Source organism: Chelonoidis abingdonii, chromosome 21 (genome assembly GCF_003597395.2).
Source record: "Chelonoidis abingdonii isolate Lonesome George chromosome 21, CheloAbing_2.0, whole genome shotgun sequence".
Classification (NCBI taxonomy): domain Eukaryota; kingdom Metazoa; phylum Chordata; order Testudines; family Testudinidae; genus Chelonoidis; species Chelonoidis abingdonii.
In genome coordinates, this window is record NC_133789.1 from 5,200,766 (window position 1) to 5,225,748 (window position 24,983).

Sequence of the window (24,983 nt, forward strand, 5' to 3'; positions counted from 1 at the left end):
TGACGTCTGTGCAAGCCGGCGCGCGCGGGCACGGCTCAGGCCATATCCTCCGCTGCCGCGGCTGCCCGGGCTTCCCCCCCTCGCCTAGTCGGTGCGCGCGGCGCTCACCCCACCCGCGGTCCTTTTTCCTCCGCCGCGCTCGCCACCAAGCCGCTGCTGCCGCCGCGCCCCGGGGTCCCTCACCGCAACCAGGAGCCGAGCGCGCGAGACGAGCGAGCGGACCCCACCCACCGTGCGGAGCACGGCGCCGCCGTCCATCTGGAGCTCATCACGCCACGATTCCTAGGAGAAGACGGTCTCGCCGGTAGGGCCAGCAGTGGGGAAGGGACGGGGAGGCGGAGGCGGCAGCCGCCAGCCCGGGAGGGAGCGGCCCGGCCCGTAGGGGGAGCGCCGGGCCGGGCGCGGAGGCCAGGTCGCTGGTGGGGGAGGGAGCGGGAGCCCGGGCGCGGGGGAGGGGTGGCTGGAGGGCCCTGCGCGAGGATAGGATTGGGTGGGGGGCGCGGTGGCCATGCGGCTGGGCTCGGTCGGCAGGCGCTAAGCTCGCGGGGAAGCCCGTTTGCCCCGCGCTGGGCGGCGGCGGGGAGGGGCGGGGCGGCGGCCTGGGCTGGGCAGTGACTGACCCGGCTCCCCCTCCCGCCAGACCCGCTTCCGTAGCTGGAGGCGCGCAGAAGTTCCTGGAGCAGGCGGCGATCGAGAACCTGGTGAGCGCCCGCGGGCGGGGCCCGCCCCGCGCCAGTGACCGAAACGCCACTCTGCCGGGCCGCAGCCAACATGCCGGCCTGGCCCCAGACACGAAGTGTTACAGGAACGCAGTTATACCCATCTATAATTGCGCCACGTCTGCAGCCAATGGGAGCTCCGTGCGCCGACAACTAGACCTTTGCCACCAGAACATGGACAGAGAGGCAAGCTGGAGACCGGCCGCGGGGAGGGGAGCGCGTTAGGCTGCGCGGTGGGGCGGTGGGGCCTGCGGACCATGTGGGGAGACCGGGCTGCATGGGGTGCGCCCGGGAGAGGCCCCGTAGCTGGGACATGCCCCCCCCAGGGCCATAGGCCCTTCACTTCCCGCCCTGCAGAACCTGATCCCGCATCCTGCCCCCTTTATCTTGTGCCTGCCATGCTGGGCCTTTACCCCTCTCTGCCTGCTCTCAGTCCCCCCATTGCTGTCCTGGGCTGGTCCATTCCTTCTGCACTTTGCCAGGCCTTCTGATTGTCGTCTTCTTGGCCCTTCATTTTTCTCTTTCTTGCTCCGGTGGCTGGATCCTATTTACCTTTCATTCTAGTCCCCTTTTTACTCTTACAAGGACCTTCACTCTCTTCTGAACTAGGCACTTCTCCCCCCACTTGTCTGTGGCCCAGATGAGATTGAGATAGAGGATGAAGGTGTTATCGGTGTTGGGAGCCTGTGGTCCACTTCCCTGGGTGGCGTTAGGGCAGATTTAGAATGTATTTAAGGGAAATGATAGGCTGGGGGGGGGAGTCACTTTGTTCCAGAAGGAAAGTGTACTCAAAAATCAGCAAACAAGACACTTTCATTAGCGTGTTATGAACTCTTAGCATCGTTCACACATGCACATACTAAAATCAAGGGAGGATTAAGTTAAAAATATGTCCTACCATTAATGTATGTTGTCTGTGTAATCAAGGCACAACATTACAACCATTACACTAAAATAAGGGTGTATGGGTCCTATTCTTAGAATTGCTATTCTGCTATCATCCTTGAGGCAACCTCTGGTTCTTGTGTGAGTGATTAAAAATGGGTGAATTATTGCATTCCTCTTTGTTGCAGTGAAGGTTAGTTGTCACCGACTTGTCTGATGGATTAGAGGTAATAATTGAGTTTAATTTTTTGGCAGCCATATACATTCTTTCCTCTCCACCAGCATAAATTGACAACCTATGCAGGTTACTTTTATATAATCTAATGTTAAAGGGTTGTGAAACCTGGTAATCAAAGTTGCTTACAGTTGGGTTTACAGTTTTATATTGGCTCAAATTCTCTGGCTAACTGTTTAATGAATCATAGCCCTCCACTGAAATATGAGATTTTTTTCTGCCTTTATCTTAGGACTCTTGCTGAGTCTTCCTGCAATGCTTCTGTGTGTGGAAGCTGTGAGAATGGGTACACTACAATTAGGTTTGGGTCTGTAGTCTAGAAAAATTAAATAAATTCTAAATTAGAATTGTGAGTTTGGGCCTAGAATGAATATAGCTATTGTCAGTAGCTTTTAAAAACAAAACAAAACACCTAACCATTTGAGGGAGGCAGGTGTGAGAATAAATAACTGGTGACTGCTGGCTAATCTTAGTTTTAGTGGATTTTCCTTGCATAGTCTTCATCAAATGTATGGCATTTTGAGAGTTCTGCCCACTGTTTCCCTTCAGGAGATGTGTGTGTCCTTGCAACATTTTCACTTTCTATACCAAAAACATCCCTTTCCTGAAAGCTTTCCCCATTTTTAATTTAATCCAGCCTTGCAAAATTTTGTCTCAAATATGAATACATTTTTGATGGATAAGTAAAATTAGCTTTTTCATTATGGTAAAAAGTGAACAAGTATATTTTTGTGCCGGGGGCATTGCATTTTTCAGGATATTTTTGCAAGACTGGTTTACCTTAAAATGGTGGGTTCAAACTATATATTTGTTTATAAACTCTGCAGTTTGGGTGTTAAAACAGATTTGATAACTGTATTTAACTTTTTTAGGTAATATTTTGGACCAGGGAGAACACAAGTTCATCTGTCCTCAATCTGGCCTTAAAAATTGTTGCCTAGCTACTTTTAGGTAGTCTTTCTTAGGCCCTGGTTTCCAATAAAAATTTTGTTTGCGTTAACTACGAGTGCAGTTGCACCAGTTTAAAAGATTGGTTAAATGCTAGTATAAAGCAGGCAAAACCGTTTCAGGAAGACTTGTTTCTGCCATGTCTGAATCACTTTTGTATGAATTGATATTGAAACCAGTGCAGCTGCATCAAAAAACACATACACAATTTTTAGTGGAGACAATGCTTTGGTCAGTCTTGGCACAAGAGCTCCACTAGTGGAGCTCTTTCTCCATACCACACAAAACAAAAGTGTATGAAATGTAAAGCTGCCAAATTGCAAATAGTCAGAATACTAAGGACTTTTTCACTAGTTGTTACCAAAACCGAACAGTACAAATGCAGGTGTTGATAAACATATGTGAAATAGCCCTGCATAAATACTTTTGACACCAGAGAAATATGTAATAAACTTACTCTTACAGAAATATTTTTACTGTATATAAAGCAGCTGATTTGAGCTTTTAAAAACATGTAAAATTCCTAAAGGAAACTGACATGGTGCTCCCCTTGAAAAAAATAATTTGCTTTATTTGATGTGACATTTAAAGTCACGTTAATTTTAAAAACCACAGACAATCTTCGATGATATAGGCCTTGGAATAGGACCTGAGTGCTTTATTTAAAGGAGTACTTTAAACAGACAGTAGGATCGTGGAAGGTAACTGAGTCTCTGAAGTAATCTGAAAAAATCCAACATCTAGTTACGTTGCTTTCTAGTAGTTCTAATTAGGAGCTTAACATTCATAATCTTGGGATAAAACACAGTCGTATGGTAGCAGTTGTTTGGCTGGGCAAAAGTTTAATTCTCTTTGGTTAGAAAAACCTAATGGATCAGATTCTGATTAAGAGCAGATTAGAGAAGTATGTGTTTGTATCCATTAATAAGCATGTTTTCCTCTCTTGACCCAGCCCACTTTCCTTGTGGAACTGTCCAGAGTGCTGGCAAATCCAGGGAACAGCCAGGTTGCCAGAGTTGCAGCCGGTTTACAGATCAAGAACTCTTTGACGTCTAAGGACCCAGATATCAAGGCCCAGTACCAACAGAGATGGCTTGCAATCGATGCCAATGCCCGCAGGGAAGTCAAGAACTATGTAAGTAACTTCTGTACTTCAGTGAATTCCATTTTTGTCCATTCACTTCAAAACTGCTTATCACTTTTCCCACAGTATGGCTGAGTAATGAACATTTGATCTATTTCTCACTGTTTGAAAAATCGTTTCTTGCTATTATGGAACAATGAACTTCATTTGTACTTGCTACTTTGTTGCTGTAGCACCTTTAATCTGAGGAGCTGTATCATAAGCATTAAATTGCAGAAGACACCTGAGAGAGAGCTAAAATATAGAAGAGGGAACAAGTTCACCAACTGTGTAATGCAGCTATCTCTGGGGTGTAGAACACAGCACTGTGGATTTTTTTTAATTTCTTGTAAATTGAGGTCTAGGACTGTTGCTTTAGTTCAGGGGTTCTCAAACTGTGATATATGTACCCCTGAGGGTACATGAGACCTCTCTGGAGGGATACATGGGAGAAATTGTGTAATGGTGGGTTTTATTTATTATTTATTTATTTTCATAATAGGCTACTCACATGAAGCTTTAAAACTCTGGGGGAATTTGTGTTATAAAATACGGTAGTTATTTTTTTTTTTCAAGATATGCCAATGAGAACATAGAGACACTGAGATACAGACGCCTGACCTCCAAACACAGTACACCATGAGTTCAGTTGCCCAGCAACTGTCCAGTCTAACTGAGCTCGGAACTTAGTCAAGGTTTTTTTTTTTTTCAGTTGTATATTTTGCACTATAACTATATGTGTATGTAACTGTGAACTATGGGCAAATGGCTAAAGAACAGGTAGTGTTAGGAAGAACACCCAACGTATCAGTGATGAGAATGGTAGGGGTATGCAATAAGAACCTCTACTTTAGTTAATTCTCTCAAATGCTTGCAGCCTGTTAAGTACTCTTCCAGCAATGATGAGATTGGGATATGTAAAATAAGTGAGAAATGTCTACTTCTGATGCTTTAAATAAGCAATGTAGGATAGTGCTTAGGGAAGAATAATATGTCCAGTACCCGTTAAGATAATGTTAGAGAGTAGGTTTTCCCACCTCTGTTCGGCTACTAATTTTTCTCTTCTTTACCATGAAAAGAAGTGGGATTTGCTTTTGGAGCATCATGGTGCTTGAAGGAGGGATTATAGGTGAGGTTTTGGGACAAAAACTGAGACTGCATTTGTATTTTGTTAAAGCATTCTTCAGAAGCATATGAGTAGTCAGACAGAAAGATTTCTGAATGGTGAACTGCAATTCCAGACCTTTTGGAGGACATAGTTTTCATCACTAGTAGTTTACAGATGCATTGGGATTTGATTTTTATTCTTTATACTTGAACAGTTTCTTCAATTTTTTTTTTTTAACCTTGTTAGTTGTCACGTACATTGTGAAATCTCTGAGACAGGGACAGTCTTTCTGTGTGTGTGTGTGTACATGTACACTGGGCCTAGCACACTGTGGGTGTTTGCAGAATACAGTTAAAAACAGTTACCGAAATTCTAGATGCTGAAAGATACCGCTAAGTTTTATAAAGATGTGGAGTGTCTTTGTAATCTGTCAAGCTAAAAGCTATGACCTTTGTCAGAGGAGATGGCAAGAGATTTTAGCTGTGCTAGCAAGTGGTTAGCATGAAGAGATGTAGTGCTGGCCTGACAATAATGGCTTTCCAACAGATACTGCTATATTCTTTAATGACAATGGGTCGTGCGCTCTCAACCAGAGAGTCCTTTGTGCTGGTTATCTTTTTGACTTTAGAAGATGTGTACTTGAATCTATGCAGAACTTGGTAATGGGTACATTCTGGGTTCAAATGGACTACCCATTCTGCATAATCATTTCTCTGGGATAATTGGTGTCTTTGAATGTTTAACACTTATGCAGTATTCTCCAGAGTAAGATTGGATGATTAGATATTGTGTGATTTAACTTTTTTCAGTTATTACTTCCAATGGGGAAAAGAAGGGGTAATGCTGTTTTGATGTTTTTTACTTCAATTGACAAATGTGTGACAGGAAATTTAAGTATTTTTTTCGTTTGTTTGTTTTTTGGTAACAGTATGATTACAGAATAACTGATACCTAGTTTAGGAGCTGCAGTGTTGTAGTATGTTGAAGAAAACTCATTAGTTTCATTTGCCTTTAATACTGTCCCTCCAAAGAATTAAAGTAATCATCCTTTACTCATTGTCATTGGATCATTTGGTGCAAGTGGTCTACTGAGAGAACTTTTTGATTTAAGATTCCTGATGACCAGCTCTTTCTTAAACTTTGAGAATGTTCTATTTGCTCTACCCTTTTTCCTGTTTAGAAGTTAAGTGGGATGTGACAGATATGGCAATTTGCAGCAATATCTTTGGGAGATCTTATTGAACTAAATTTAAATAGCCGTGGAGTCCACTGTATTATGAATGAAAAGTGTATATATTATTGTGGGATTATATGTGACTTCTCTGGGGAGGAGACTTGACCAATGTAAAACCTGGGACATTTCAAAGTGCTATTTTAAACAATATGCCAGATAAGAAGGAACTTGGGGACAAACAAAATTGAATGGGTTTCCTAGGAGACACTGGGCTGGGTAGGGAAGGGGTGAGTGCAAGTTCCCATCTCCAGACCCAACCTTTTGAAGCTACACCCTGAAGAGAGAACTATTGTCTGACTGATTACACGTTCATAGTGTCTAAAGATCAAAGACCCAAGCTGTATATAAAAAAGAGATTGACTTGTCGTGAATGTGCTTGTTCTGGGCTAAAAGCTGGTATGAACTTACAACCACGAGGAAGAAAAGCCTGTGATAAGATTTAAAGGGCTTATTGCCTGTTAGATCCCTTGTTGGACTTGTGGGGGTCATTTCTGGTAAGCTTATTAGTGTGCATATGGATTTTTATTGTTTTTAATATATTTTCTCTAATGCTTTCACTTTAAGAATAAATGTACTTGCTTAGAAAGGGCTGTGTGGTTACTTAAAACTGGGCAATTACAAAGCCTTTGGAGAGAGAGCAATGTGCAGATGCTGACCAATTAAGGCAAATTGGTTTGCTGGGAAACTCAGTTTAGACTAGAGACTGTGCCACATGGAAGAACACTGGTCAGGATGGAGAGAGATGTGTCTCCATCCAAAAGAGGTGATGGCTGGGAGCCAAAAACCTAATAGTGGATGCCCATGCTGGATTACAGAGGGGAAATACAGGTGCAGTTGAGCTAAACTGTGATGGGAGAGTATTGACCAATTACTACTGTCTATCAGTGACCTAATGTGAAATGAGTTGGTGTATCAGTCCCATTCCAATCATAAAATCACTTCCGCATTTGGCTCCAACTGGTATTGTGAATACCAACCATTGAATGGACATGGAAGCTTTTCCCCTCATTCCTAAAGGTCACTTAAGACAATAGTGGTAGGTAGCTTGGGAGAACCTCACAATACGGCCAACAGTGCTGTACCTATTGGATATTTAGATCTTCCATTTATCCGTACAAGGCTGAGTGTTCTGCAGTTACTAAATTTTTAAAAGAAAGAAAGTTATTTGCTGAAGTGGAGAGTACAAATGTCTTTGCTGCTGAGCAAAGTCTAGAAAGACTGTTCAGCAAGTCAACCAGTTAGAATAAACAGGTTCAGTTTGTGCCATGCTACTTTGCCAGAGGCAATTCAGTGCTTCCTATTGGGACAGTTTGACTTAGAGATTCAACTATAATAGAAATTTAAAATATTATTCACCCTCCACTCAAAGATCATCTTCTCATAAGCTGTCCAGTTAGATTTTTGATTGGGAATGTCATTTCTCCAATTTGTTTGATTAATTTTAATTTGTTTTCATAATAAAAAATACAAACAAGTGAATGACTCTCAGCATGTATGTTTACCAAATGCTGCCCATTTTACAGGATATCCAATACAGTTATGCAACTTCATAACTCATCAAAACTGCAAGACCAGGCAATAGAGAATTGGACAATAATACACAGGCATAACATGTTAGGGTGGGGGGAGTAACAATTTAAAAAAAAAACTTACATGCACAGGCAAAATAAGGAAGGAGGGGGTGGAAAGAGGGAGCGGGGAAAAGCAGAGAGGTCAGGTGGAATGGAAGTTTAGCATTGTTTGAGCCATTTCAGCATTCTTTGTCAAGTGTATTAAGAAATAGGGTCCAGATTGCTTGAAATCATGTATTTCTTTAAGTTGAAAAACTTTCTTTTGTGGATAATTTTTCTGATTTATAATCTTATATCAGAGAAAGAGGAATTGTTCCCTTCATTGTTCATTGTATATGGGCACCCTTCATGGTATATGAAGGGTGTCTTAGAGAAATGTATTTAATCATGCAGACAAATCCTGCTGCCTGAAGGAGGTAAACCATGACCCTGTCAATATAGGGGCAAACTCATTTCAATTGCTGGGGTTAAATGCTTGTTTGTAGAGGGAAAGGTGAAAATCTACCTATTTTAATCTAGTTTGCAGGTAAAAATTAAATTCATCAGCTAACTCATGCTAGTTACATTTGCTATACTCTCTCTCTCCTCCCCCACCTCGTCAAGTAGAGATCTTAGATTCCAATTTTCCTGTATTGGGTCACTGATATCAAATAATCAAAGTGTGTAGACTAGTGAAATTGATTTGGAAAAGTCTGACTAAATTGCTGATGCTTTCTCCACAGGTTTTGCAGACATTGGGTACGGAAACATACAGGCCCAGCTCAGCCTCACAGTGTGTGGCTGGCATTGCCTGTGCCGAGATTCCCATGAACCAGTGGCCTGAACTCATTCCTCAGCTGGTAGCTAATGTTACAAATCAACACAGCACTGAGCACATGAAAGAGTCAACGTTGGAGGCAATTGGTTACATCTGTCAGGATATTGTAAGTGCCTTCTCTGGAATATATGCTATGCAGTGTTCTCTTTCCTCACCCTTTCTCCTGTCTAAACTTCTTTTCTCTAGACAACCCCTTTAGGCTGTTTTGTTGCCTGCGGGTTTAGGATGTCTATACTGAGAGGCAGCAGAATGGTCTCATCCGTGGGTTTTGTGGGGAATTAAAGTGCAAAGAGTGGCATCTGAAGGAAGAATTGACCTGGTTTCACAACATAAATCCAGGTCATCTTTACAGAAGTGCAGATTTAATCATGGCGTATGCATGGTGTTCACCCTGTGGAGCTGGGTGCCATTTTAAGAACCCAGATAAACGTCCTGATGAGTCAAATGATTACAACTAAGTGGTAAATCCTTACTAAGGTGGTCTCTGGGGACTCAAAAGTCTAAATTATTTCATTATATCATGGGCTGGGCTCGGTATCTTCTATATACTGACACATATTTTGCTCTATACAGCACCTTCCAGCCAAGGACCTTAAGAAAACAGCGGTCACAATTTTTATAGACAGCTTGTTTTTAGGATCAAACTGTGTTGTGTGTATGTAGGACAAGTGGCTGATCTGAACTGCACTTAAAAACCCTGTGTTCTGACCTAAGGCTGAAAACAAAAACCGGCTTCCTGCCTGTTTCTGTGTAAATGCCATTGAATGGTGGTTTTGCCCCTTATTACACTTTGGAAAAAGTACAGATGTGCTCCTTTTGAAGTGTCCAGTGCAGTACACGTAGCTCATCAGGCAGAGAAGTTTATAAAAGCAGTGGGCTAGATAGCCGTCACACAGAAAACTTGCCTTTCACAAGGAAAGCAGGAGGGTCTGCTCACTTTTCAATCTATGGTCAAACATCTTGTCAGTCAGTATGTAATAGGATAAACATGTTTCCCCCTTCTGCTATTCGTGCAGTAAGTGGGATATTTTAGGTGGTGTCCCTTTTACAGGAGAAAGGATGGAATATTGGAATCAAAGTTTGGGAAGCTTCCGTGGTAGATGGAGAGGTCTGAAGAACGTGTAATGACTGCAGAAGGCGGGTCCCCTCCTTGAAGAGGAGAGAGACAGGGAGCAGGCAGTGAGGGAAGCCTCATAGGGTAAAATGAAGAAACAGTATCAGAAGTGTCAGTGAGGACAGGGAGTGGAAGAAACCAACAAAAATAAGGCAGGAGGAGAGACCAGAGGAAAACCAGATTTTGAAAGCGACCTGAAAAGATAAGTGTGCCTCTTGCTGCACTGAGTGTCTGAAAGGTTTGAATTGCTGCCTGACTGATTTGAAAACTAAAAATTCTGTCAGTAAGTTCTGGGGCAAGTAAACAGGCTTGGGAGGGGAAAATACTGGTACTGAGATACATAAAATGAAGAGGTGATTCAAAGTTGCAATCACTACTACTAGAATAGAGGGGCTTCAGATCAACCATCATCAGTTACAAATACACCCAGGATTTCTAAGTGTATGTCAGCCGTTTGTCTGGAAGACAGCAAGTAATTAAGCTTCACTAATCCACAGTGGATTTTTTTGATTGTCCTGGGTTGCTGAACAGAATTTTTTCCTTTTACACTGCTTCGTATTGTGCCTCAATGTGATATTGATAAATCCTAACACAATTTAGGGGCCCTTGGGACTTTGCATTCCAGATACTCATTTTTTTCCTGTAGTATAAGCGGTGCTGTTCTGTATCCCTCCAACCCTGAATGATTAACCTCTATTACCTCTTTTGGTTATAGCTGTCCTTCCTTGCTACTGATCCTTGCATGATCCACTGCCAGTATACCAAATGTGGGCCTATTGGTGACACAGTGGTAGGGGTAGACCACTGATATATGCCTCTCTTCTCAAATGGTAATAGAGGGGAAATTGGCAGTTGTTTGAACTCACTATAACATAGCTGAATGAGGCAGTCTGAGGCTTGCTGACTTGAAGCACAGTGGTAATATTTAATTTTATTTTTTAATATTTGGCACTTGTGATTTAAACTCTGGGATGCATTTGCTGTTCAGGTGCAGCAAACTGTGCCCTCTTTAAGGATGCACTGCCTTGGTGTCACAGTGAGGTGTTCAGTTGCTCATATTTGACCCCTGCTGTTTCTAGTGAACAAAAGGCCTTTTGGCCTTAAAGGATTTGAATTTCCTCTGCCTGTAGAATTCATTGCCAAACTGTATGAAGGGGGAAAACTTGATATATAGGGGAGCAGGTACCTGAAAAGCAGAGATGCAATCTGCAAGCCATCAGATAACTTCACCACTATTTATTCCTTGTTTCAGGATCCAGAGCAGCTTCAGGACAAATCCAATGAAATTCTCACAGCCATTATCCAAGGGATGCGAAAGGAAGAGCCCAGTAACAATGTGAAGCTAGCAGCTACTAATGCACTCTTGAACTCTTTAGAATTCACCAAAGCAAACTTTGACAAAGAGGTGAGTAAAGGAAGCAACCGAATTCTGGGTGCGAAAGGGAAGGAGTGAGTCCATGGTCTATGATGAAAAATCATGCACCACGCTGAATTTTGCTTGATGCATAATTTCATTGGAGCTGAGACTTGGGTTCATGTCTGTAAAATTAAAGTTTTAAAGACTGCTGTGGTGCAGAAATACTGGGGAAGTGTTTGGAGAAGACATAAAATGAAAAGGGAGCCTCACTGACTTTTTTGGCTAAATATGAACTGAACTTAAGGTTTAGCCTGTTATACACTCTGTGTCCTAATCAAACTCTGCTCTCTGCAATGTTGTTGTAGTAGCCTAAGGGCAAGTCTGTAATACAGAATTCAGTCAACCTAAGTTATGTCGACGGATAGCCATCACAGTAATTAAATTGCTTTGCATGTTCACGCTGTGCTTTTTGTGTCGACTGTGCGTGTCCTCACCAGGAGCGCTTCCACCAATTTAAAATCTGCAAGGGCATTAAAGTAGGAACACCCCTCATATTCCCACCGTAGAGATTTAATGGAAAATGGAACTAGTAATTAAACTTGGGATGCTCTCTCAATAAAAACCTTTCCCTAGTCAACCATTCAGCTGTTGTTGATTTCTATTGGTGCCTTAACGTTTGATGAGCTGGTTGAGCGTAATCTGTTCAGATTGCATTTGTAGTGGACTTCTGCCCTCTAAATGGGCCTGGGAGTAGTAAATAGAATGTTAAATTATTATATTCCCTATCTCCTCTTAACACCTCCCAGAAAATTAGTGTCCCAGCTAAATCAGCTTTTGACACATTTTGTAATAATTGCTGAAATAATCTAGGAGACAATAGCTATTAAAAAACAAACAAGCAAAAATTAGATTAGAGCAATGTACCTACTTACATGTGACGTTCAAATTTGGGATTCACAATTGCAGTGGGCTGCTTATCACTTGGAAGTAATTATGAAAACGCTGTGTGGCGTGTGGCTGCCTATATCCTGCCTAGCTCTTGTAGCAATGTAATAGTGGTGGCAATAATTGCTGAGAAGATCAGGGGCTCTCAGAGTCAAAGAATTAAAATATAATCCTGTTGCAAGATTTTTAAACCCTTCTGCATAATACACTTCTAATTCTTTTATTTCTTTTGCAGTCTGAAAGGCACTTTATTATGCAAGTAGTCTGTGAAGCAACTCAATGTCCAGATACAAGGGTAAGTGATGATATGATGTCTTGAACAGTCTGTCGCTGCACCATCCAGTGACCTCTAGAATTCTAAGTGTTATATTTAAAGAAATAGTGCTATATGAATAAGTATATAAACTCATTTTAATTGGCCTGTGGAGTAATTTTAATCACTAATAATTTGCATTGATTTTTGCTTCCCTTTGTTTTAGTTGTGCTGTGTTTAGGCTACATACATGCTAATATTGAGTATTAGTCCCTGAAAAGAGTGTTTGATGGTTGCATGAATTCTGCATCGAGAGTAACATTTTCTTGACTTGCTCAGAGAAACGACACATTTGTTGACCCGCTTCCTTCTCTGACAGGTACGAGTGGCTGCGTTACAAAACTTGGTGAAGATAATGTCCCTTTATTATCAGTATATGGAAACATATATGGGTCCTGCTCTTTTTGCCGTGAGTATTTCAAATCAAAAATGGAATAGTGGCTTAACTCCAGTGCACTCATGCTTATAAACCAACGGACAGGAACCAAGAAAATTGCTCCCCCTGTGTCTCCCATGTCAATCCCTGCAGTGCAAGAACTGGAGAGGGAAGGATGGCCTTCCACCCATGTTTTCTCCCCACACTCCCCAATCTGGAAAGAGGGCATCTTTCCTTCCTAGGGTGGGCTAGAACCATTTATACATTACCATAATTTGCAGTTATAGTTGCTTTCCTCCACAAAGAATGAATCCTTGTACGGACATCCTCTCCTGCAATTATATTTGTTTAATTGGGGGAGGGAATAGCTCAGTGGCTTGAGCATTGGCCTGCTAAACCCAGGGTTGTGAGCTCAATTCTTGAGGGGACCATATAGGTAACCGGAGTAAAAAATCTGTCTGGGGATTGGTCTTGCTGTGAGCAGGGTGTTGGACTAGATGATCTCCTGAAGTCCCTTTCAACCCTGATATTCTATGAATTACGTAAGTGTTGTGGTGGTCACATTTTACAGACTGAGTTAGATGACATGCACCCAAGGTTTTGTCGTTACTGGCAGAGCTGGGAATAGAGCCCTGAACTCCTGATTCTTGGTCCCTCTGCTTTAACTCCAAATGTATGGCAAATAGATTTTTTTCATCTGAACATAAAAGCGTCTTGCCTCTTCACAGCCACGTTGTCAGCTGTGTTCATAGTGCCTCTCCCTCTGTGTTAAGTGGATTGTAAAATAACTGATCCAAACGTAGGTAATCTAAGAAACACTCAGATACTCTTAGAAGTTCCTTATGCTTGCCCCATCCCTTTATCCAGGATTGGATTTTTGCATATTTGTTTAAAGTAGGACTTCCCTGCCACTCCACCTGTGTGAAGAGGAAATTGGTTTTCTGGCCCTTTCTCATTAGAATTTTGTTTCCCATTTCTTCTATGTGGCAGTTGCTGCTAGAGGATGGTTGGCACTTTAGGTTTTAAAAACTGCATATTCACAAACCATCTGTCAGTGCTGTAGTCACAGGGGAACCGGGCCTGGCCCTTTTCATTGCCTGTTCTTTTACAGGCTTAGGGCACTAAAGGCTGAGTCTAAATATAAATGTGGTCTCTGGATTAGCTGCCTGGTATGGCTGCGGCTTTGTGTGAATTTTATTTTTTTTTTTTACAGGAGTGCCTGCTTTTCATTTTAATGTCTATAGCACTTCTCTTTCTGAACAATTGCAAAACATTTCAAGCTGGATAGTTATATTACCACTATAATGCAGCCACTTATGGGACAGAGCACTGCGGCTAACTAGCATATAGCATTACATAGTAGTGAAGGGGGAAACTTCCATTCTTACTAAAGAGCCATAGAATCTTTAAAATCCAGGCAGAGGACTTAGTATTTTTTATTTAGGTCTCAGTGAAAGAACCACATATTGTAGATGGAACTATTCTGAAGGGACAGTAAGCCTACATTAATTTCAGATAAATAATGAAATACACAAAATTCACAAACATCACCAATATCTGTAGATTTTTCCATGTCGTAGGTTATCTTCTGTCTCCACCCCATCCTCTTATATACCACCAAACCTGGGCAATACCTTCATAAGCGAGACATCTTGAATATAAAAAACAGCAGGTCCCTATGCAAGAATTTCTAACAGTATCCTCTCCGTCTTCTCTAGTTTTTGGTGTAACCCTATCTTTTTGTGGGTGCGGGGGGGAGGTAAGATCTCTCTACAAACACCCCTATTCCAGTCAAATCCATGTAACCAATAACTAGAGTCACATCTCTGTTAGTGCTTGGTACTGTGAACATTTGTATCTAAGCAGTGTGCATGAGCAATTGGTTGCTATTCTGCAGTCCTTAAAAGCTATTCGTCCTATTGCCCAGTCATACTCTCTTGAAATATGGACGTATTGTTTAGCAGCTGCCTCCGCTTGGCACTTGCATTGGCATAGCTACATCTCTCTGGAGTGTAGATTTTTCACACCCCTGTAAGTCATCGCTATATATACCTAACCCTCGGTGTAAACAGTGCTAGTTCGACGAAAGAAATCTTCTGTTGACTTACCTACCGTTTCTTGGGGAGGTGGATTACCTATGCCAAGAGGGGGAACCTCTCCAACTGGCATAGGTAGGGTCCATACTGTAGTGTTTCAAGTATAGACAAGCGCTCTCTCAAGCTGCCTCTTGTTTCAGGATGACTAGGTTCCTGTACCATGCTGCCAATCTATGGCGTCAGAATGACTTTTGCTAAAATGTCCACTTTTTCTCTACCTCTCATGTTTCTGAAGATCACAATTGAAGCAATGAAAAGTGACATTGATGAGGTGGCTCTGCAGGGAATAGAATTCTGGTCAAACGTCTGTGATGAGGAAATGGATCTGGCTATTGAAGCATCTGAGGTGAGTTTGGAATTGGTGTTCGTGGGGATTAGTGTTAGTGAGTAAAACAAGTAACCATTGTTTCAAATGTTAAAAAGGAGGGACTGAACCAGGTCTGGAAGTGCTGAACCCTTGTGTAGCAGTCTCTGAACCCATGTGTAGCAGTCCTAGGTCCATGATGAGAGATCATGCACCACTCTGAGTATTAACTGATGCATATCTAATATGGAAGCTGAGACTTGAGGCTGCATGGTATGCAAGGCAGTATATCATCCATTTCCGGTTGCTGTCTTTATGAAGAGCGATTCAGTAGCAAACTTCTCATTCACTGGCTAGACTTATGGATGTCTGTCAAGAGTTTACAAGTAACCTTTTGTATTTGCAAGTATCTCGAGTTTGTTTAGCAGCAGTAAAAGCTTTTTCTCAGCTCATTGTTTTTGGCTAATAATTTGCTCTGTCCTTGACATACTGCCAAAATATTTCTGGGTTTGCGTGCCTTGGAAATATTTACTACAGTCAGAGCACAAGTTTCAGGAGTATTTCCATTGTAAGTGCCTTAAGTTCTCAAACTTTGTATCCATCAGGCTGAAATTCTTCAGGCTCAGCGGTTCTCTTGAGGTAAAATTTTTGGGAAAGCTGGAGCAAAATGCTTCTGCTGTTCTGAGATGGGACTAGAACAGGACTTAATTTTTTTAAAATAATGAACAAAAGCGTTCTAGTGCCAGAATGGCTGGGATTTGAAACTCAACAGGGCTGAAGTGTGTCTTCGAATATTCCGATGAAATTAGGTTATAGTTTTTGTTATTTGAAAACAGCATTTGTAAAGTGGGCATGATTTTTCGTGTTCTTTAAAGACAAGTGAGGTTCCATACGTGTGGCTGCATAGTGAACACATGCATTGGTTTGTACATTACGTTGAGCTTTGTGCATAAAGTTCACAGCACCTTGGAAAACTTAGATCTCTTGCCTCCTTAAGGCTCATTGGAGTCCTTCCTTGGTCCTTGTACTGAACAAGGCCAAATGAGTATTTTCTTAGGCTGAGTTTCCTTAGCTCTGTGAATAATGCTTTCTGTACTATGAAACAAGGACATGACTTAGGAGTTCAGTGATACTGGCACCAGTAGTTTACCTCTAGGAACATTTAAAGGGTTACTCTTGCATTCTGTAAAATACACAAGATTTATGGTTTGGTTATATAAAGCAATTGGCTAAAATAAAAGTAGTTCTTAATCTTTAGAGTAGATGAATTGAAAAGGAAAATGGTGCCTTGTTCTTCATGCAGATGCTCTTTCTTTTCAAAAAGTCTTAGTGTAAACTTCCTTCTTTAAAGGGAGCTAAATGTATTTTTCTGCTGAATCCTCAAAATAGCAAGGATAAAGGGACAGTCAGCTCAGAGGTCTAATCTATGTGCTAAGTGCCTCTTACCCTTCCTGTTTGGAGGCATTTAGTAATTGTTTAATTTGTAAATATTTGCAGTTTGTCTTCAACATGTTTGTGTAGTGTGGGGAGCATGCACTTGCGGAATAGCAACCTGAGCATGTGCATCAAACATTGAACTAGAGTAAAATTCAAGGAGTCCTCCTGGGAAAAGAGTTCCAGCTTTTGCTGGTGATTTTACAGCATAAAGTAGATAACTTAAAATCTAATTCAGTTTGATCTTTTTCAGAAGGAAAAGTGTTTCTGGGCAGCTATTGAGGATTGTTTTGTAACCTTTCTTTCTAGGCAGCAGAGCAAGGAAAGCCTCCAGAGCATACTAGCAAATTTTATGCTAAGGGAGCACTACAGTATCTGGTCCCAATTCTCACACAGACACTAACTAAACAGGTGAGTTTGGAGGTTCCTTACTATGCATTGTCTGGAGTTGTCTGTATGCACCAAGAACATTACACTTATGGTACCAGCCTTACGTTACACAAGCAATTGCTGGAATACTGTCAGTCTAACTATGTAGGATAAAATGCCATTAGTTAAATGTGGCCCTTGGTCATTGAATCAGTATTCTGTTTTCATAGATGATTCACTAATGAACTGGGACTGGAAGATCCTTTAGGCTCTTTATAGAGTTAAGATAAAGGCATGCTTGTTCTGAACACCTCATGTAGCAGTCCTTGGTCTATGATGAGACATCATGCACCACTCTGACTGAATGATGCATTATTTGTGAAAGCTGAGACTTGAGGCTGCAGTGAAGCTGGTTCCAGCCACTTGAGGTGGTTTCATTATTGTACAACATTTCATTAAGGCAAGTTTCCCTTTCTGATTACTGAAGGCTTTTGATAGGTTATCATGAGGCTGCAGTATCATTTAGCACGAAGTGTTTAGTGTTTGGAATTAAAAGCAGGACATCAGGGTTTTGTTTGCCTCATTTAGAACCCTATTTTTTTTTTTTTTTAAACCTTAAATTCTAAGCTCTGAGTACCACATTTTACCACACTTATTTGTTTTTATGAGGACTTCTCAGGGGCTAATTTAGACTGTGGAACAAACCATATCCAAACAAAATCACTTGCTGTACCAAGTCTATTTAACATGATATAAAATAACAGTTAAAAAAAAATCCACATAGTATCAAGTACCTTTGTCAAGTTTGAGAGACACTAGGAAATGGCTGTAATTTTTAATGGCTGTTATGTTTGAGATTGCTTCCATGTTTTAGTGCCAACTGCATGAATAAGTAGTTCAATTACAGGAGGCTGTAAGGTTGTTAAAGAACCAATCAGGAAACATAAGTCATCCTCAGATGTGCACCTTCGAAGGAGTTAGGTTAACAATGGCGGGGCCATCAGCTGGAGGGAGAAGCTACCTAACTGGTTCCATCCAAGCTAGAATGGGTTACTCTTCCAAAGGCTAAGCCTGGGGTCAAAGGAGACCCAAACTCTCAGACCCTAGAAAAGGGTGTAGTGTTGAGGTGGTCTAGAAGAAGCTACTGAGTGTGTCATAAACTGCCGCACAGAGAAACACTGTGGGTCGGGCACACTGCTTCGTCCTGACAGAGATGGAGTTAGCTGGCAAAAGAGAACTTGCAAAGGTGTAGGTCAGTGGTTCTCAGACTTTTCGCGGACCACTCAAAAATTGCTGAGGATCTCAGCAAACCACTTAATAATCTTTCCAAATGTTGTTTGTACCGTTAACTAGCTATTGTAAAGCGCTTTGGATAAAAGTGCTATATTTAAACCCTTAATTAACTTTTTTTGGTCTACAAATAAAAGCACACAACTCCTATTTTAATATAAGTAGTCTTACCTTTCTAATGCAATGGATGCTCTCTCCCTCTCTGTGGCAGCCCCCGAGCTGGGGCTGGGAAAGAGGGCGGGGTCTCTCCCCCATTGCAGCAGCAGCCCCTGAGCTGGGGCTGGGAAGGAGCGGGTGTCTCTTCCCCCACTGCTGCAGCCCTGGAGCTGGGTAAAGTCACATCTTTGGCTGCCACAGCCCTCCATGTCCCAAATTCCCCCCACCCCCTCTTCTTACCCCACTGCCCCCTGCCACCTACCCTTTATTCCCCCCCAGGCCATTGCCTCACCTTACATGTGCATCTTCTCCAGGGTCCAGGCACCTAGTTAGTGGAGCCATGTCTGAGCAGCTGCACTAATTAGGTGGGTGGCCCTTCATTCTCTTATGTGCGGCTGCCCAGGTGCATGCCTTAGAGGAAACTGTCTGCGGACCACCACAGTTTGAGACCCTCTGGTGTAGGTAATACCCATGCATGTAGACCTTCTATGGTGTTTACGCTTTGATCTAAATGGTTTAATCTTCTGATGAAAGAATAATACTTTGTTTGAAGATGATGTCTGTGTTACTGCAAAATTATGCTCTCATGGACTTCTGAAGGGAAACTCGTACAGGAGCCAAAACAGAGTTAACGCACTTGGGAACCAGGGAGCTGGACCTGGAGATCCATTCTGAGTGGTTGGACCATGTGATTCCACCTAGAGTAAGATGCCCATCACCTAAAGGGGTGCACTCATGAGAGATTAAAAGGGCTCTAGGGTGCACTTTGCCCAGTAACTGACATTTACTTTTTTAGGTTTGTAATGTGGACTGAATTCATGTCAAAACACAGTCAGTATTCCTTGTCCTTGGATCCAGCAAAAAGCAAAGTTCTGGTTGGTAACCAATGTTTTTGCTAAGAGTGACCCAAGTGGTGGTGTCTTCTCAGGATGAAAACGATGACGATGACGACTGGAATCCCTGTAAAGCAGCTGGCGTTTGCCTTATGCTTCTGGCAACCTGCTGTGAAGATGACATTGTTCCTCATGTGCTGCCCTTCATTAAAGAACACATTAAAAACCCAGATTGGCGATACAGAGATGCAGCTGTCATGGCTTTTGGGTGTATTTTGGAAGGGCCAGAGCCCAACCAGCTCAAACCACTCGTTATTCAGGTCAGACCAAGTTTTTCTTGCAGGTTGGCTTGCTTGAACAAAAATATTTGACTTAATGTAACTACTTTGAGCTCTACCCAGGAAGGGAGGTCAGAGATCACGGTTGTGTGTAACCCTTCAGTTTTGCTCAGTTGCTGAACAACCTGCAAAGGAGATTTTTAAGACTATAAATTTTAGAATTGTAACATGCGGCGTTTGCATGGATTTGGCAAACTCTTGTGATTGGTTAGAGTAGCTATCCTTAGAGCAGGAACCCCTTTGTTTGTGCAGCACATGGAAGGCGCACTCAATCCACACAGCTTTGGTTAGCGCGGGCTTTTAACCCTGTGTATGTTGCCTCTCGCTGTAAGGCAATATGTAGAATCTGAGAATTGAAACTTATAGGGTTCAGTGCTCCTGGATTTGTCACTAGGAAATACTTTACTTTATGGGCCTTCTTTACATCCAATAGTGGCTTCTTAGCTCAGGGGTAAGACCATATGCCCAAAGAGCTGCAGGCTTATTGGTGTAATGCGAATGAATTTGGTATGATTCTGACTTATTACTAACGGTGTGGTTCTGTTCTAGGCCATGCCCACTCTAATAGAACTAATGAAAGATCCTAGTGTGGTGGTTCGAGATACGACTGCATGGACTGTGGGCAGAATCTGCGAGCTGCTCCCTGAAGCTGCCATCAATGACATTTACCTCGCTCCGCTGTTGCAGTGTCTCATTGAGGGCCTGAGTGCCGAGCCCAGAGTGGCTTCCAATGTGTGCTGGGTAAGGCAGGACTCCACTGCTATGGGACAATATGGGCTGGGCTTCTACCAGCAGGTGTGGGGTTGAAGGATTTACTTACCAATTCTTGTGAGCAGATCTATGTAAACTAGAGGAGTTCCGCAGCCTATGGGGTACTTCCTTAACTGATATGAAGAGATGACTGACTTGTTCATCCACCACAAAAAACTTGTGTGAACGAGCCCAAGTCTGTAGTGCTGCATGCTGGTGGGACAGGAGAAAAGGAAGGGAGCTGGTGGGGAGAAAGCTAACTGGAAAGATGCTCAGGAAGGGAACAAGTGTGAAGTTGTCTTCAGTTTGAAAATGCTGTGGAGACGACTCTTCCCTACAAAGACCTAGAGGCGTTTGGTAACTGTATAAAAGAGAGGTCTTCAGATGACTTTTTTAGTGCACCCTCTTTTGTATTGTCTAGCCACCCTTCTCAGGCAGCCAAGGCTGCTCATTCAGCTGAGGGGGAGACAGGATATTTTCTCTCCCTATTAGCTCGATATTCTGCCTCTGCAGCACTCATTCGAGGAACACGAGATGCATCTCATTCCCTTGCATACATTCAAGTTGTGTTATCGCCAAACCACTGGGCTGGTTTGGCAAGTTCAACTTTACCTTCTTCCTAATGCGTGTAATATTAGACAGCCTATCTGAACAAACATGTAGCGTCATTGCAAGGAGGAGGCGTGCCTCACTGCATTTTAACCAATGAACTGCTTCGGCTACATTTTTTTTTTTAGTCCTTTCGTTGTGTTCCAGCAGAGATGCGTGAGGATTATGGTGTTAAATCAAGTGTTAGGAGCTCTATAATTAAAATTTTAATTTTCCTTAGTACATTTTCTCTACTGGTCCCAGGAGCTTAGGGACCTCTGGTCAGCCAGGGCTCTTCCTGATCCCATTGACCCTGGCAAAGGCTCATGTTACTGGGGCTTTTTTCTTCTGAAGATGTGAAGGAATGTAAATTTTGCAAATTGAAATGAAAATCATAAGGCTTTCACCTTTTCATCTGTTCAGTTCTTTTGTCCTTTAAGGCAGCTGCAGTCACTGCCTGGCCCTGCAGCTGGCAAAGTTAGCCTTCTCTCGGGCCTTGTTTAAAGTGAGATGATAGCACAAGTTAGCTAACAGGTGTCAGTTCATGTGTTATAAGCCTCACAGAGTCAGAACTGTGTGCCTTTAAAGGGTAGGCTATTAACCTATCTTATATCCTAGTCTAGACAAGGCCTCAGGCTCATTCTTGCTTTGAAACGTCACTGTGCTTGGGTAGCTGGCCATGGGGAGGAAGTCATTAGTCCTGCATGTGGCCTTCTTTTTGGGTGACTTTGATGGCTTCTAGTGTTGATGCGTGAACTTCCTGCCCCTCACTTGCTAATTGACTATAAACAATGGCAAGTTTTCTTCCTGCTAGTCAGCTTGTTTCATATTGTAAGCTGAATTCTCATTCCGCTGACCCTTTGCTATTGTTTTTGGCAAATTAATTTGGCCACACATCACAGTTTCTCCTAAACCATTGATGCTGCCATGGGAATGAATGAGCAGGCTGACAGATTATTACTTTAAATGTGTCACTTGCAATCCCTTAACCTGGCAAGGCCATGGATGTGACTGAGCTAGTCTGCTGTTATGATAAACTCATTCCATTGTAGAAACTGTGATCTGTTCTGTATTTCAGGCCTTCTCTAGTCTGGCTGAAGCTGCCTATGAAGCTGCAGATGTAGCAGATGATCAAGAAGAGCCAGCAACCTACTGTTTATCCTCCTCATTTGAGCTAATAGTTCAGAAACTCCTGGAGACCACAGACAGGTACTCTCAAACCAGCTGTCCTAATCTCTGCAGAAGTGCTCTTTTTTTTTTTTTTTTAAATCCCCCTATCCCACTCCTGTTGCCTTCTAAAACTCTTAGGTGAAGTGATGTGTTAAGGGTGTCAATTCATCATGGCCTAAAGTTTTTGTGACTTGGAGTATCTAATGTCAGTTCCCAAGAGAAAAGTCATATTTGCACATACAGGGATTTTTCCAGTTTTTGGCCTCATTCATCCTTATTGAGCTCTCCGGAGCATCCTGTAAATGTATTTTTTCTCCTCCAGTACTTTCCTTCAAGTTGTGGAATACCACGTAAAACTGTGTACACAATCTGAAACGTACAGAGATCTGCACAGTAGTCAGCAAGTCATTTGAGATATCCTGTCTGGCCTGAGAGTAGTCACTAAGTAGTCAAGATTGTAGCAAGACAGGCTAAAGGTCTCTAGAACTGTGTGTGGTGTGATTTTCATCACTGTAGCTTGCATGTACTCACTGTATCATGGTGTAGTTTTTACCTAGAGGCCCCACAGCAGATCACAGTTGTATCATGCTAAACATGGTATACACACAGTAGCACTGCCCCTGCCCACAAAAATAGATACGACAGCCATTTTGCAGATGGGGAGTAAGGCACAGAGTAAGTGACGTGCCCAAGGACAAATAGGGAGTCTGGCTGATCCAGTAATTGAATGTTGATCTTTTGAGACCTTGCTCTAGTGCTTTAGCTACAAGATCAGTCTTTGAGGTGGTCCCTCTCCTGATGTGCCTCCACCCTAGATAGTGTTGGGAAGTTTTCCCTGAAAGTGCTGCCCCTGCTGTCCGTGGCTAAATAAAGGACTTTCAGCATCTTTCATTAACACAGATTAATAAAACCAAACTACCAAAAATTGAGGCTAGATTCAAGCCATGATAATGGTACAGCTATTGCAGTACATGGTATAGTACAGATATGTTCAGCTTCTGCTGTAGCATTGAGGTTTAACTTTTACTAATTGGTCAAACAAGGTCTGTATTTAAGCCAGCACGGCCACTGAGAGCAAAAAAAAAACAACAAACTACCTCTTTCCTTCTTGTTTAGGCCGGATGGGCACCAGAATAACCTGCGGAGTGCTGCATATGAAGCTCTGATGGAAATAGTGAAAAACAGTGCCAAGGACTGTTACCCTGCTGTCCAGAAGACGACTTTGGTCATTATGGAGCGGCTGCAGCAAGTGCTGCAGATGGAGGTAGACAGAGGCCAAATTCGCTACCAGGGTCATAGGACAAATATAATCCTCCGTGGCATAATCACTTTGCTGTATGCTGGCTTTAGTCTCTAGCCAAATGAGTTCTTCTGTTGATTGACTATATAGCAAGTATCTCTTGAGAAACTTGAAGTGGAACAAGCTAGTTTAAAGCTGCATTCCTTCTGGTCATAGCACTGCCATTGCTGTGGCATCTTAATATCCATGCTACAACTGCAGAGACCTTTTTTTCTAAGTGTTAAAAAAATCTGTTTTTGTTCTCTTACAGTCCCATATCCAGAGCACATCAGACAGAATCCAATTCAATGATCTTCAGTCTCTACTATGTGCTACTCTACAGGTAAACCACTTTCTTACCAGTTCTAATATCCATGGAGAGGAAATAGGCAGAATCTTGTGAAAAGTTCATGCATCCCAAAGAGTGCATGCTTGCAGATGAAATTTTTAAAATGAAATGTGCTCCTTACACCCAAGTTAGTCTGAAAGGGGCAGAGGAGTTTAAACATGTGAAAGGATGGAGCCTTGCACAACTAAGTGCCTGGTTTAAAAACCAATAAAATACTCTTGTTTTTGTGAGACAGAGCACATCTTACCAGCAATATTTAAAATAATTTAAAAATTGCAGATATTTTTAAAGTAAAATATCTGCAATTTCACACTGGCTGTCATGTTAGTGAAAGATTGAGCAATCACTCACTTTTGTCACACTCATCAAAGAAATTAACAACTTTTATTTGTGCACTGCTGCTTGTGGTTGGAGTTCAATACTCATTTAAATTTGCACTGAAATTAAACAACTTGGTAAAGAACACCTCATGTGTTTTGGGAGCATTAGCTCATTCCACTTGCTTGCCTAGTCTTAAAGGCTACTGAAAACTGCCATCCTTTTTCTGAGCCACTTGGGAAATCCATTAGACAGTCTTGCTGATATCATGTGATATCTGGCAGCATAGCTTCCTGCTTGCTGTCTGTACTACAAAAGGACTGGAGCTACTGTGGGATCGTGCCTACTGTGTGTGTTCCAGCATTGCTGTAACTTTTTTAAAGTGCAGTTAATACCACTGTTTATGACTGGGAAACATTAGCATATTATAAGTAATGCACTTCTCCAAAATACTTTACAGTAGACGAGGATTCAGCATGCTCCATGCAGGATTCAGAAGCAGACCCTGCTCTCTTCTGTATGGTAACATTCCTTAGAGGTGTGTTTGAACATCACGTACACTGAAATAAAAGCCGTTACTGAACACCCATCTTTATCTGAAACTCACTTTTCCCTGTTTTTGTTGTGTGCTCGTTATGGGTTCATGACTTCTCCCATTTCCATTAACATAAGAGTCTGAAATGATTTAACACCCTCATGTTCAAAAGCAAGTAGTATCAGCTGGGGCTCTCTGAAATTTGGAGAGAATGAAAGAAAATGTCAAATCACAGATGCTAATAGTAAGATCCATCAAACCCAGCAGAATCATAGAGGCAAGTCTGATGTCTGGGATCTCTCTGATCTCACTAGTATGAGATTATCCCTTTCAAGCTGCTTCCAGTCATTTGCAGTCCGGTTTTACTCTTCTAAGGTATACTGTCAACCTGAATATCACATTTTTCTGAATTTCGTACTTATTGTACCT

General features: G+C 42.2%; 1 protein-coding gene across 1 annotated transcript in view; it reads left to right on the top strand.

Annotated features, from left to right (window-relative positions):
- Nucleotides 1-24,983, top strand: part of KPNB1 (karyopherin subunit beta 1) — a 32,674-nt gene continuing 7,691 nt past the window's right edge. Inside the window, exons 1-14 of the mRNA XM_032791393.2 lie at nucleotides 1-304; nucleotides 641-701; nucleotides 3,740-3,922; nucleotides 8,546-8,746; nucleotides 11,007-11,159; nucleotides 12,292-12,351; nucleotides 12,689-12,778; nucleotides 15,077-15,187; nucleotides 16,889-16,990; nucleotides 19,323-19,547; nucleotides 20,115-20,306; nucleotides 21,982-22,112; nucleotides 23,190-23,337; nucleotides 23,624-23,695. Of these exons, the coding sequence (XP_032647284.1) occupies nucleotides 8,630-8,746; nucleotides 11,007-11,159; nucleotides 12,292-12,351; nucleotides 12,689-12,778; nucleotides 15,077-15,187; nucleotides 16,889-16,990; nucleotides 19,323-19,547; nucleotides 20,115-20,306; nucleotides 21,982-22,112; nucleotides 23,190-23,337; nucleotides 23,624-23,695 (1,401 nt within the window). The 5' untranslated portion in view covers nucleotides 1-304; nucleotides 641-701; nucleotides 3,740-3,922; nucleotides 8,546-8,629. The remainder of the gene's footprint in view (nucleotides 305-640; nucleotides 702-3,739; nucleotides 3,923-8,545; nucleotides 8,747-11,006; nucleotides 11,160-12,291; nucleotides 12,352-12,688; nucleotides 12,779-15,076; nucleotides 15,188-16,888; nucleotides 16,991-19,322; nucleotides 19,548-20,114; nucleotides 20,307-21,981; nucleotides 22,113-23,189; nucleotides 23,338-23,623; nucleotides 23,696-24,983) is intronic.